Source organism: Mytilus californianus, unplaced genomic scaffold (genome assembly GCF_021869535.1).
Source record: "Mytilus californianus isolate M0D057914Y unplaced genomic scaffold, xbMytCali1.0.p SCAF_31, whole genome shotgun sequence".
Lineage (NCBI taxonomy): Eukaryota > Metazoa > Mollusca > Bivalvia > Mytilida > Mytilidae > Mytilus > Mytilus californianus.
Genome location: NW_026262681.1, coordinates 2,789,098 through 2,803,152, shown reverse-complemented (window position 1 = coordinate 2,803,152; position 14,055 = coordinate 2,789,098). Strand labels below are relative to the sequence as shown.

Sequence of the window (14,055 nt, the reverse complement as noted above, 5' to 3'; positions counted from 1 at the left end):
TGACTAACAGATATATGAAATTTACATGCATTATGATTCTAGTAAAACACATTGATTTTGATATTAAATATGTGCATTTTTCTTTCATTACTGCAGAAGATGGTAATTTAAAAATGAAAATCTAAATTTTTATTTGACACTGTTCACCAAGATAAAATGTTAAAATCACATATTCTTGTGTGTTATCCATTGTCACGCTATTGTGAGAGCTGGTGAGAGAACACAAAGATTTTACCCGACTAAGTTTATTTTTACACCTTCTGTAGCACTCCACGAACAAATACCCATCAAGATCAAAGATAATGATATCCTTATTTTAAACATATATAATAAGGATATGAAAGGGTTTTTTTTTAATAATGAATTAAATCATTGTAAACTACTGTTTACAGAATAGAATTACACATTTAAATAATTTAGTTAAAAATAAACAGAGGAAATTGATTGAAATGAAATTGACAAATCCTCGTTGTGGTCTATGATAGCAGAGACATATATACACATGTGTATATATGTCTCTGATGATAGTGATGGTAAGGTTTTTGAGATCAGTTGAAAAACCTTACGTTGGCTATTATTCAGACATTTTTTATATACTAGTATATATATATATATATATACAAGCCTAAATTGAAAACAACGTTCAAACCTATGATTGCGTTGGATAAAAATCGCATTTTTATACGTGTGCATGCAAAACAAATTTGTGTCTAAATACAGCACAAACAACATTTTCCAAAAGACCAAAAAAGTGAGAAAGTATATTTTAACAAAACGCATTTGACTAACAGGTCGAACAACAAATGTTCTTAAACCCTGCTGACTGCCATTGGCGATTGCTAAATAAACGTTTCACCGATGTAATAAATGGGTCTTAATTTTAAATTTAGTACTAAACAGAAAACAATAAACTTGAAAACCAAGCAGGACAATCGCCCCACTGGAAAATCGCCCCACTTTTTCACCAACTCGCCCCACTTTTAAAAAAATCGCCCCAAACTGGTTTACCAACTCGCCCCACTTTTTAAAAAATCGCCCCACTTGTGAAAAGGGTTAATTCCTGTTATTTTTTCTCCTGCCAACTCGCCCCACTTAATGAAAAAAAGGTAAAATCTAGATGAATATATAATTTTCAGGCCTGCCAACTCGCCCCACTTAAATGAAAACTAATCTACACAGAATACATAAAAACGAAAATTTATTAGATTATTATTATTGAAATTAAATGATGTTTCACTTTCTTAAAATATAATTGTAAATACATTATTCATTATCATGTAATTTTTGTATTATTGGAGAATAACTTTATTCTTGTAAGCTTAGTTATTTGCATACCAATTGAAAAGAAACCTGTTAATTGTATCATAATCCGATATTTTATCATAACAATTGAAGGATTTCAATTAACAGCAATTTGTTTTTATAGCACTAAACGGATTGGTTACTTTTGTCTTTGAATTAAGAATAATTAAACACTAACGAGCAATCAGTGAAAGGCAAATGTTACTTTCAAGTAAATATCAAAGAGAATGTCCATTCATTCTAGTCAAAGCAGGTTTTGTTGTTGTTGAAAAATTGATTGGTAAGTTTTGTCAGGAACATATATATATACTGTTCCCAGGTTTTGTTTATGGTTTGAAAACAATAAAAATTGAGAAATTTAAGGCTTGGTTTCAAAATTATAAAAAGTAAAGTAGCCTTTGTCATGCATTTACTATGTCTACTGTGTATCGTTGTGCTGTATTGAAGGCGAACACAAAGTAATCAACATACTACTAGTTAAATATGTCAGGAAACTCTCATAATGTCTGATGATGGCAGTGAAACACACCAACAACAGCCCGTATTATCTGGTGATATCTTTACCATTTTGCATTTGGCAGAACACCAAACCGCAGACTGGGTTTTATCAGCTCGGAATGGATGTTACAAACTTACTGTAAAATGGACACCCGGGAAGATAGCGGAAAGAGAGAGGTCGACATTACCACCTAAAAAGAAGTCATCAAAGTCCCGTTCTGAAAGGAATAACCGCAGACTGAGGGCATTTTTGGCCAAAAAGTCCGAGTCAACTGCAGAGATTGGAACTCCAGCTCTAATGTTAGACAATGACTCCTCAAAACCTGATGAGCTAGGCAATACCGCTCAACCAATAGAGACAGACTCGTCAACGGAAGCACCGGCCGAGGAAATCTCTAAGAAAGATAAAGCTCCTCCACTACCAACAGCCACATCATCGCCAAAAGGCCCCGCTTCCTTTGTAGGTGCCGAATGTAAATCGACAACTGGTAGAGAAAGAAAGGAACGCCGCAAACACAAAAATGGGTACCGGAAGTAAATATGGCAACTTTTGGCCATGCTTTCAAAGTTTCCAAGAACTCTAATATTTCCCAGGTTGTAAGATGTTGTATGTGTAAACATAATATTTATAAAGAAAGAAGATTACACACTGTATCCTTCCAAAGTGCACAGTTATATGCACAACATTTACCATCTTCATATACACAGAATGAAAAACCTGATATTAGATTCACACAGATCAGATATAATTCTGGAGGTGGGAAAAACTTTTTTCAGAATGTGTTTGAAAATATTAAACGTGACTTCGAAAAGAACAAAGAAATGAAAGAAAACCTGAAGAAATTTAGGGAGGAAAGAGAGAAATTAGAACAGTCTGATGCATTGAAACAAGCCAGAAAAAAATTTGAAAATATAGAAAAAGAAACATCTGGTCTAAAAGAGAGCTTGAAAGGAGTCAGAGAAAAGGTGTCAGAGACATTTGAAGAAGTACAGAAATCAGATATTGGTAAGAAGGCAGGGGAGATAACTGAAGAATTAGGCAAAACTGCCGGTAAAGCTGCAGAGAAATTATCACAATCTACACAAAATATATCTAAGACAGCTTCATATAAAACTATATCACAGGGTGTTAAAGCTGTCAAAGATGAATTTGATGAAACAACTTTATCAGGGGCAACACATTATAAACCACCAGCCAAATTAAGAATGAGATCAGAGTTTGCCATGTCATCAAAAGAAGACAGACATGTAGATGCTGATGATGAGTCACTGGTCATTATTAAAATCGGGGAGGCGGCAGACTAAAGTCACCGCTGCAGATTATATAATAAAGTATATATAAATTGGACGACTCATTTAATGCAGAAATGGCCCACACGCATTACCACGACGAGTTTATGGGTTTATGGTGACTTATTCCTCATCCCAAGTCGATGTATTATTGGTGTCCCATTTTTCCTGCGACATCGGTATTATCTACAGATTATTATCTACAGATAATAATACAAAAAATCACACTAGACCATCCACAAAAGTCTTACTTACTTGAAGTGGAAGGAGAAACAACAATACTAATGGCACATTGTGAGACCTTAAAAGAACAAGGACTAATAAAGAAACAAGACAATGAAGCCTTCTATAAGGATGTCAAGAGAAGCCATGACCATTGGTTAGATGTCAGAGATAAGAGAAACTTTCTCTACTCAGAACAACGTGTGAAAGACATCGAAAAGATAGCAGAACAGAATAATTTTTATCTGAATTTATTTAAATAAAGGGCGAGATAAGCCCAGGCCCTATTAGATTGTTATACATTTTTTTGTTAAGGGGGCAACAAATGCCTACCCCACAAAAAAAAAGTGCTGTATTGAAGGCGGCATATCTACAACCAGACTCTTACGCCAGTGTGGTCGTGTCAACGGTCCAGTCGTGGAAGCAGACAGCTACTGAACTATCTAATGACAATCTATTGTATGCCATATATGTGTATTCATGTTCATGTTTCTAGTGCTGACATTTTATCTAGTACTTCGTTTTATGTTATCATGCCAGTGCTTGTCATAATTGATTTAATGTATGTTTGTTTAAAATGTTATTGTTATGCATACTTATGTAGATGTGCAAACCTTTTACGAAGTTGCCAATCTCTGTGTATATATATGTCTCTGGCAAAACTAATACCGTATAGTAAGCTATAAAATTTCTCGCCGTAACAAAATGTGAAACAATTCAAATGAGAAAACAACGACCTGATTTATGACAAAATAATATGCGAGTAACAAATAAGAGTGAAACATACAGTTACCAACGACAATCACTTCATGAATGGCTCCTTACTTGTGAGAGGAACACACAGAATGTGGCGGAGTTAAAAATATTTCTGAAGACTCAGTGGCGGATCCAGGGGGGGGGGGGGATGGAACCGCCCTTTTTTAGCTCACCTGGCCCAAAGGGCCAAGTGAGCTTTTCTCATCACTTGGCGTCCGTCGTCCGTCGTCGTCCGTCGTCCGTCGTCGTCGTCGTCGTCCGTCGTCCGTCGTCGTTAACTTTTACAAAAATATTCTCCTCTGAAACTACTGGGCCAAATTTGACCAAACTTGGCCACAATCATTATTGGGGTATCTAGTTTAAAAAATGTGTCCGGTCACCCGGCCAACCAACCAAGATGGCACAGCAATAATGTTCAGCAAAGTAAGATCTACAAATAAGTCAACTTGACCAAAATGGTCAGTTGACCCCTTAAGGAGTTATTGCCCTTTATAGTCAATTTTTAACTATTTTTTGTAAATTTTTGTAATCTTTTACAAAAATCTTCTCCTCTGAAACTACTAAGACAAATTTAACCAAATTTGTCCACAATCATCATAAGGGTATCTAGTTTAAAAAATGTGTCCGATGACCCCGCCCGCGAACCAAGATGGCCGACATGGCTAAAAAAATAGTATATAGGGTAAAATGCAGTTTTTGGCTTATATATCTGAAACCAAAGCATTTAGAGCAAATCTGACAAGGATAAAATTGTTCATTAGGTCAAGATCTATCTGCCCTGAAATTTTCAGACCAATCAGGCAACACGTTGTATGGTTGCTGCCCCTGAATTGGTAATTTTAAGAAAATTTTGCAGCTTTTGGTTATTATCTTGAATATTATTATAGATAGAGATAAACTGTAAACAGCAATAATGTACAGCAAAGTTAGATCTACAAATAAGTCAACATGACCAAAATTGTCAATTGACCCCTTAAGGAGTTATTGCCCTTTATAGTCAATTTTTTACAATTTTCATAAATTTTGTAAATTTTTGTAAATTTTTACAAAATATTTTCCACTGTAACTACCGGGCCAAGTTCAGTATAGATAGAGATAATAGTAAGGAGCAAGAATGATCAGTAAAGTAAGATCTACAAACACATCACCATCACCAAAACACTATTTTGTCATGAATCCATATGTGTCCTTTGTTTAATATGCACATAGACCAAGGTGAGCGACACAGGCTCTTTAGAGCCTCTAGTTTAACGATCAATACATTTAAATGGGGGCATATAGTTGGAACCCCCCCCCCCTCCTCTTTATCCTTGGTTAGGAACCCCCCTTTTATAAATGGCTGGATCCGCCCCTGAGACTCGATCGCCCCGTTACCCTAACAGTGGTATAACAGCACAACATAAGACAAATGTTTAAAATCAGTTGCAAATGGCTTCTCATTAGACTGGCACGAATCAGAAAAAAACCTACACAAAGACAATAGACACGAGTTACTTATCTAAGAGTCCTCGCAGATAGGGACTGCTCATTCAAACTGAAATGGGGCTAAAAGGATATAAAAGGGGGCTTGAAACATTTTTCAGAATGAAAAGGGGTTTCCAATCGTTCACTTCGTATGATGAGGAGCATAAAAAATCACAACATTGACCAATTTTGTATTTCCGAAACATGCAAAAAATAAATAATTTAATCATACACTAAATCAGTATCTTGTTTTTCTGAAGAATTGTTTACTATTTAAACATTCACAATGGTATTTTTTCCACCGTGTAGTGTACTATATAAGATTGTATATTTTCAATAATGAGCTCTTGTACACTGTTGTCTGAGTATGATAAAATATTTGTGGTTGCACCAAAGTTATCTGTGAGAAAACTTTTCACTCTACCATATCTATTAAGAGTATTTTTATTTACTTTTTATCCAGCCAAACTGAGTCAATGGAAGGAGGTGATACTAATATAACCTCCTTGCAGCAAGCAATATATTTATTTAACTTTTAAAATCATATTCATCTGATATTTGTTGATAACTTCGCCTAATTTAAGTTACAATTATCAGTGATTTGTTTTAAACATGAAATAAAAATGTATAACTCTAAACTGAGAGTTTTCTGCAATAAAATGCATTTGCTTATTCTTCATTTATAGTATAAGGTTATCTGTGACCCGGAATGACAGTTTTTGTATACTTGCATACAGGAATTTTTTTTTCTTCAATGAAGAATGAACACTCATTTTGATAAAAAAAATTGTTACTTAATATTTTGGTGTTGTTGAAAAAAATAGATTTTTTAGGCAATGCCTCTTTTAGGAAAACATTAATTCAATCTTTAATAAATAACAAGCTACACCTTCATTTAAAGATTCTTCTGTCTATCTATACACATGTATCAGAATCATTAAACTTAAAAAAAGGATGATAAAATATGTAAAAAATCAGTGCACCGTCTTAAATTGAGATATTAAGATAATTTGCATTAATATTGAGAAATTCTCAATCTTTGGACAATAGAATAAAAACTATGAGAAAATAAACCTATGCGCCCATACAACAATACATCTTCAGTGTCATATATATTTTTTTATTTTATATACCTTTACTTTCCAAACAATCTAATTACAAGTAAAACTTAAAAGACGTAGCAACTTTCAGTAACAATTTCATATGAACTACACAATACAATAAATATTAATGATAAATGATATTCGTTTTCCTTCTTCTTGTCAGAATTATTACTTTTCCTATTTCTTATCCTTCTTCTTCTTGTTAGAGTTAACACTTTTCTTGTTACTAACTGATGACTTCTTTGAGGAAACAGGTCGTATCATACTTTGTCTTCTCCCTCCACTACCGGCTCTAACTTGTTCTAAAAAATTAAATACATACAGAGGACTTCTATGAACAGAAGCAAAATCAAGTTCTTAAACTGTGCATGTGTGGATATTCATATAAATCTCACAGACTTCATCAACAGTGCATTACAGTTGTTCATTTCATAAAAACAGTGACCTCTCTTCTGTACTAAGACATAATTAGAAACTAAGGTTCCAACTACCTCAGGCAAAGTTGTCCTTATATAGTTTTTGGCTTTTAATTTATTGTTTATGTTCGTTTTGGGTGATGTATCTCGTCAAGTATTTTTTTTATCCCTGGCTCAAGCTTTTAATTTTTTTGATTTAAGCGTACCTGGTGAAGGTAAATCAAGACGCACCAAATATATAATATCAAAGACATATAATATTTATTTGTATTATATTTCTATTCTGTATACTATGGTTTCACTATTGATCGCCAGAGCGACAAGGTCTGAGTTTCAAAACAAAAATCGTTTGACTAAAACCAATCATAAGTTATTAAGTAATTATAATTTATATGATATTGCATTGATTGTGCATACCGAGCAAATTGTACCGTGCGTTTTTTTTTTGTAAAACAAATGCAAATCAGTCTATGACTTTGGAATGCAAGTTATTGCAAAAACTGGTATTTTTCGCACTAAAATCGGTAGCATAAACATGTATGTAAAATATCGTGCGCCACATGTGGAGCAGGATCTGGTTATACTTCCGGAGCATCTGAGATCACCCCAAGTTTTTGGTGGGGTTCCTGTTGCTCAGTCTTTAGTTTCTATGTTGTGTTTTGTGTAATGTTGTTTGTTTGTCTTTTTCTTTTTAGCCATGTCGTTGTCAGTTTATTTTCGAATTGTGAGTTTGAATGTCCCTTTGGTATCCTTTGCCTCTCTTTTAATCAGTAGCATACACAACAGTGTGTAGTACCGTGTACATCTTATTGGTGGCATAAACTAGTATCGTGCTCACTTAAATCGATAACATTCTTTTTTATTGTACAACTAAGTCAAATCTCAGTATAGCTTTCAATGGACTGTTAACCCAGTAAACAGAGCTTCGGGATTGACATGATTTAAATAATACACTCTATTAACTGTAAATTTTTCCGGGTTTATAAATTAAGTTATTGTACTTAATGGAAGGTTGAAACGTCGGCAAGCATAGTTAACCCTAGACGATATTGGCTGTATAAGTTGACCGTAAACAGTATTGGCTGTTTAAGTTGACCTTAAACGGTATTGGCTGTTTAAGTTGACCTTAAATGGTATTGGCTGTTTAACTTGGGTTGACCTTAAACGGTATTGGCTGTTTTAATAAGTTGTCTTTAAACGGTATTGGCTGTTTAAATTGACCTTGAACGGTATTGGCTGTTTAAATTGACCTTAAACGGTATTGGCTGTTTAAGTTGACCTTAAACGGTATTAGCTGTTTAAGTTGACCTTAAACGGTATTGGCTGTTTAAGTTGACCTTAAACGGTATTGGCTGTTTAAGTTGACCTTAAACGGTATTAGTTGTTTAAGTTGACCTTAAACGGTATTAGCTGTTTAAGTTGACCTTAAACGGTATTGGCTGTTTAAGTTGACCATAAATGATATTGTTTGTTCTATTTATGTTTGTTTTAGTTTTGATACTCATCATAAACTTTACGTAGGTCATTCTATAGTTTTCATTCGGGGGTACCAGATGAAGGTTATTCCAAAAAAAATTGCTGTGTGGGATGGAAGCGATTTAACACATTAGTATCAAACTAAGGATATGTAGTAACATTAACGGTACCAGTTTTACTGCACCAGATACGTATTTCGACAATAAATATCTCTTCGGGGAAACTCAAGGCCAAGAAATGGCAAGATATTTGAAAATCCAAAACGTATTCAAAAAATTGAAGAGCTGATAAAACCAAAAAAAGAAAACTCGAAACAAAATATTTTTAATCCTTTTAATTATCTCCATACACATGGGATTTACAGGTTTTGCGTACGGTAAACAGTTCCTACTCCACGAGTGGCATATCCAACGAATTACCGTAACTTATAAACGAAAATTTGGATATCAAATCAGTAATTTAAAGTCTTCATATTAATTGCGATAGACATTTTGATTTAGTATTAAAAAATAAGGCGATGTGGTATGATTTCCAATGAGACATCTATCAATGATAGAAGTACTGCAAACCTGAAATAAAAATACTTTGAAAACAATAAAATTATCTGTGACTAGGTTGTGATCACAACGATAGTGTCACAGTAATTATAATGGTATTCTTTGTTGGTAACATCTATTGTTAACAGCAAAAATGACATGTCTTTTAGTTAAAGAAGAACATTGTTTATATTGATAATTACCCTGCTCTCCTTGCTTTGCCTTTTTGTCTCTGTGTCTCAGTTTTCCTAAAATAAAGGGAAGAAACATTGAATGCAACAGCGGTCCTATATACACAATTAGAGTAAAGTCCATACTTTCAGTGTACGTGTGAATTAACATTCCGCAAAATTAAATTATCTTAGCTAAGACAAACATATGTTGGAAGAGTTGTGCAGACAAACATTTCACCGCATTTTGAACAAAACTGACTTAAGCTCAAATACCCGGCGTTTTGTGAAAAATTCCCAAAAATCAAAATCCTAAAAATTTTGAACAGTTCCAGTATGTATAGTCTGTAACATTCTTCAAAATGATAACATTTTTGCTAAAAACTGTAGGGGTTGAGAGAGCAGACAGGCAATGGTAAATCATTACTGTCTAGTCACATATATATATAGGTGGAATCTTTTGTTATTATTTTCTGATTAATTTACATGTTAATTGTGTGTTTATCATATGTTAATGTTATCTCCCTTTGTTAAATATCTACGGTGCATTCTTTGGAATATATCAAATAAAATTTCATAAGCTATCAAAACAAACGTACAAACTAGCTTCTGAGCTGTTTTCTGCTCTTTCGTCGGGTTGTTGTCTCTTTGACACATTCCCCGTTTTCATTCTCAGTTTTATTCTGTATGAATATGCTTGTGTTGTAATGAGGATTTTCTTACCAAAAATTAGAGCTTTTAAGTTATAATAACAAGTTGCTTTAATAAGTCAAACATTGAAGACGATCGATTACAATTAACTATTTAATTATCTTGATTATTCAGGAAGAAATCCGATATAATCCGTATAGTTCTATGTATTGTTACTGTGTCTTTTCTCGTCCGTTTTTCTATTACTGTTTAGTCTTTGGTGCGGTTTTTTCCCTGTACCTTTTTATTCTTCAATGGATGAGACAGTTGTGATCAGAACTGCTAAAATATATTTGAACCCACACTCATCCGTGTGTTTATCCCAAGTCAGAACCCTTGTTTAGGGGTTTCCCAATTTTTTGCAGATTTTTAAATGTGCCTATTGAATTTATTCAGCATAAGTCTAAATTCAAAGACGCCATTAATAGAACTTTGGTATATTGATGAGGTTCTTGATCGTTCTTGTCAAACATAAGATCGTATATTGATCTTTAAATCGCTCTTTTTTTTATTTAACTCTGATATAAAATAAGGAGATGTAGTATGATTCTCTTAGAGACAATTATCCACCAGAGACTAAATGATGTAGATGTTAGCAACTATGTGTCACCGTTATGGCTTCAACAATGAGCAAAACCTATATCGTATTGCATGCTATAAAAATCCCATACATGGCAAAATGTAAAACAATTCAAAAGAGAAAAAAACAACGGCATGAAAGTTGCTGTCTCATTAAGGCTTATTCCTATATCTCCGTATACTCATACATACGTTCTAAATTTGGATACTTCTTCTCCCAGTCCTTCAAGATTGGTGTTATTTTCTTTAAGGACTTGTCTTCATGTACTGTTTCAAAAAAATGTAAAAAAAAAATAAAAAAATTATAGGTGGTTGTCAATTATTATAAAAAAAAAATATGCACACATTAGGTATTGCATTGGAAGAGCCCTTTTGTGGATAAAGCTTTGTCAAGTAGGCTCTAATATAAAGCTTTAAGTTGAAAAAAATTAAAAGAATATATATATCGTAAAATATATTCGGAACAATGAAACCAAATGGTTTAAGCTTTTGTAGAATGTAAAACCTTATAGTTTTAGTGATAATAACTGTATGATTTGCAAATTACACCAAAATGGGTCACGCAAAAACACTAAATATAACACAGGTAAGTATGAGCATACATAACAGACGAGAATTACAAAAATGAACACAAAACAAAAACACAATCATGATAAATTACCTTTTGATGGACATAAACCTCATTTTTGCAACTCTAAATATTGCTTTGTAAAGTCACCAGTCAGAAGTTCAAATTCAGGATTTAAATTATATATCATATATATGTATTAACTAATAAATATCAATACATTTAACTCTGGTATAAATAGAAGAAATCTAGAAAGTTCAATGGAAATAGAATTTGTGACAAGATGATCATACAATTTTTCAATATTTACCACTTCCGATCGACTATCAATCTTTACTTACATTCAACAGTGCAAACCAGATACGTGTGCCTCATCTGAAACAACAGAAAGGCACTCTCGAAGGGATCTTTGGCGAACAAATCAAACTGTGTGGCATGTTCGTCTGTCAAATCTATCAGTGCTGAAAAGAAACGACACATGATGATGATGATGATGATGATGATGATGATGATGATGATGATGATGATGATGATGATGATGATGACGACGACGACGACGACGACGACGACGACGACGACGACGACGATGACGACGATGAATGATGACGATGATGATGACGTCGACGACGACGAGGATGACGATGGCGTCACGATGAGTGGTAAATGAATATTAACCCTGCTTTTTAATAGATCTAGATCGACACATTGAACCGGATGTGTAACGTGCCAGTTCACAGTGCGTACGAAGAAATGTCACCATACCCTTATTGTGTTAAAGAACAGAAAAGTCTTCGCTCTTACTTTTTAATGCCACTTGCTTAGTCGTGTTAGCGGAGGAGCAGCAAAATCACCAATTTAAAAATCTTTAGTTTGACCCGGTTGGTGTTCGAACCAAGGAAATACGGCACTCGAAGCGAACATGCTACCACGAGATTAACGAGGCGGCAAATTACCTTTGAAAATAAGTGACAATTTAATCTGTATTATCAAATGCTTGTTGGAGAATTTGTTTTGTGCATTTCAATTAATAAGATTATTTTGATACTAAACAACTAAAAATAAACTGGCAATACCATCATGTATAGATAACCCAAAAAATAAGTTTTTTGTTTATTTATGCGTGACAACATGATACCTTCTCCTAAATTAGCATTACAGTTATATTTAGAACAGAGAAAGGGAATGAAATAAACAAGACCAAGTTAACAACATTTTTGTGATATTCAGGTTCACATCAAATCGAGACAGTTTAATACTCAGCAGTTAAGATACATATTACGCAATAAATGGTATTCTTAAAATAACAACGTAGTCTAAATGCAATTTCAGAATCGACTGCTACAATTAAAGACACACAAATAAAAATAAACAAAAGGCATACCAACTCCACAAACAACCAAAAGACATATCTACAGGTCAACCTATTATGAGTCCTTAACAAATAGACAGGGTTGTCTATACAATTTGCAAATCGCCAATTCATCTAAAAAATGTAAGCCAGTAAATATAACAGAAGTACTGCTTTTCAACAAATGTTATTGAAAGTGTATCCTATTGGTCGTAGCCATTTAGGCATTTTCTTGAGATAGTAAATTGTACTTACTGTCTTTTGGAAAATTACACTTCTTATGGATATATTCTGTAAAGATCTTCGTTGGACAATCAGGATTAACTAGAAGATTTTGGTTGTCTACAAAAAGAGATTAAAAATGACACCACAAGTATTTGTAAATCCAATGTTCAAATGAATCCGGAGAATCTGATTTTGGGTTTTTGTACCTGGAACCACTGTAACACAATATAAGGCTCAGTCTAAACATAAGACAATAAACTGTTCCTTTTATTTCTCAGTTTATATATGTTTAACTTTGATTTATAGGGACTTGTCTACAGGTCAGATACATTTGAAGATAAGGAGATCTATGTTGCATGATTGCAAATAATATAACTATCTGTCAGAATCCAGATGTCGTGGATTTTGTTGTAACCCAAACCGTAAAGCCAACTGTAACAAGCGCCTACATCACTGTCATGATAAAATGTGAAACAATATTCAAACGAGAAAAATAAAAGCCTGATTCATAACAAAAAATTACAGGCTCCCCAGTTGGGACAAAAATGTGTCGGGTTTACACGAGTTTGTGAACAAGATCTCAATATAATTAAGAACGATATACAAACAGGTTTGAAAAGGCTTAACTCAATAGATTGGTAAAAGAATTTTAAAAAAAAGCTAACATAAAAGCAATAGACACAAACTGCCAATCAAAAAGAACTCTAGGCTACTGAAAGCTAGTTGAAAGCCAATTATACCGGTACAACTGATAAATAAACCCTGTTTTCTGATTCAACTATCAATCAGTACACCATAACGAACTTAGTGTTAAACTGACAGTTTGAGAAAAGCATTAAAGCTGTTTTCTCGTTTGAAATGTTTTACATTTGTCATTTCGCGGTTTTGCTCATTTTTGAAGGCGATTTTGCTGGTCATGAAGTGTTTTTATTTTCTGTACATGATTAACACACAAGTTGTATTTTTTGCCAGTAAATTTTCTATATATTTCAATATACTTAAATAAAGAAGTAACTGGATTGTCTGTGTGTTAACACTAAGGCCTAGGTTAATGCCAGGCCTGAGAACACAAAACAAATGAAACTTGACTGAGCCAAATACATTAACAATTAAAATTTAGACTTGTATATGTGTTTGATATGAAAGATTATATAAAAAAATCTGTAGGTGACGACTTATGATCACTTAGTTATGCACTGCACTGATATTGATAAAAAAATCATTGCTTGAAGTGCCGTTGTAAAAAAATGACTCACCACCATACTCAACTGTGATATACATTGTTGGTGCCTTTTTCTAATAAATTACGTCATCATGACGTAAACGACATCGTATCAGTTCACGATGCATTTCCCGCATGTAAAAACACATAATTTACGGAGACTTTGTAATTCCACTACGTGAAAAGTTTT

At 33.6% G+C, this 14,055-nt stretch overlaps 2 protein-coding genes across 3 annotated transcripts; one reads left to right on the top strand and one right to left on the bottom strand.

Moving 5' to 3' along the window:
- The first annotated feature begins 2,098 nt into the window (after window positions 1-2,098).
- LOC127736436 (mitochondrial import inner membrane translocase subunit TIM44-like) lies at window positions 2,099-3,105 on the top strand. Its single transcript, XM_052246981.1, has 2 exons — window positions 2,099-2,260; window positions 2,509-3,105. Exons 1-2 carry the CDS (start codon window positions 2,099-2,101, stop codon window positions 3,103-3,105), a joined length of 759 nt encoding a protein of 252 aa, XP_052102941.1.
- Window positions 3,106-6,617: 3,512 nt separating this feature from the next.
- On the bottom strand, window positions 6,618-13,996 carry LOC127736440 (uncharacterized protein CXorf65 homolog). 2 transcript variants are annotated; one of them, XM_052246984.1, is made up of 6 exons: window positions 13,900-13,996; window positions 12,674-12,760; window positions 11,412-11,531; window positions 10,695-10,769; window positions 9,267-9,311; window positions 6,618-6,937 (listed from the first exon to the last, which is right to left on the bottom strand). In XM_052246984.1, exons 1-6 carry the CDS (start codon window positions 13,922-13,924, stop codon window positions 6,813-6,815), a joined length of 477 nt encoding a protein of 158 aa, XP_052102944.1. In that variant the 5' UTR covers window positions 13,925-13,996; the 3' UTR covers window positions 6,618-6,812. The 2 variants fall into 2 exon arrangements, with proteins under 2 accessions (XP_052102944.1, XP_052102945.1); XM_052246985.1 differs by lacking the exon at window positions 11,412-11,531 and having other exon boundaries at window positions 13,900-13,983.
- Window positions 13,997-14,055: the final 59 nt, after the last annotated feature.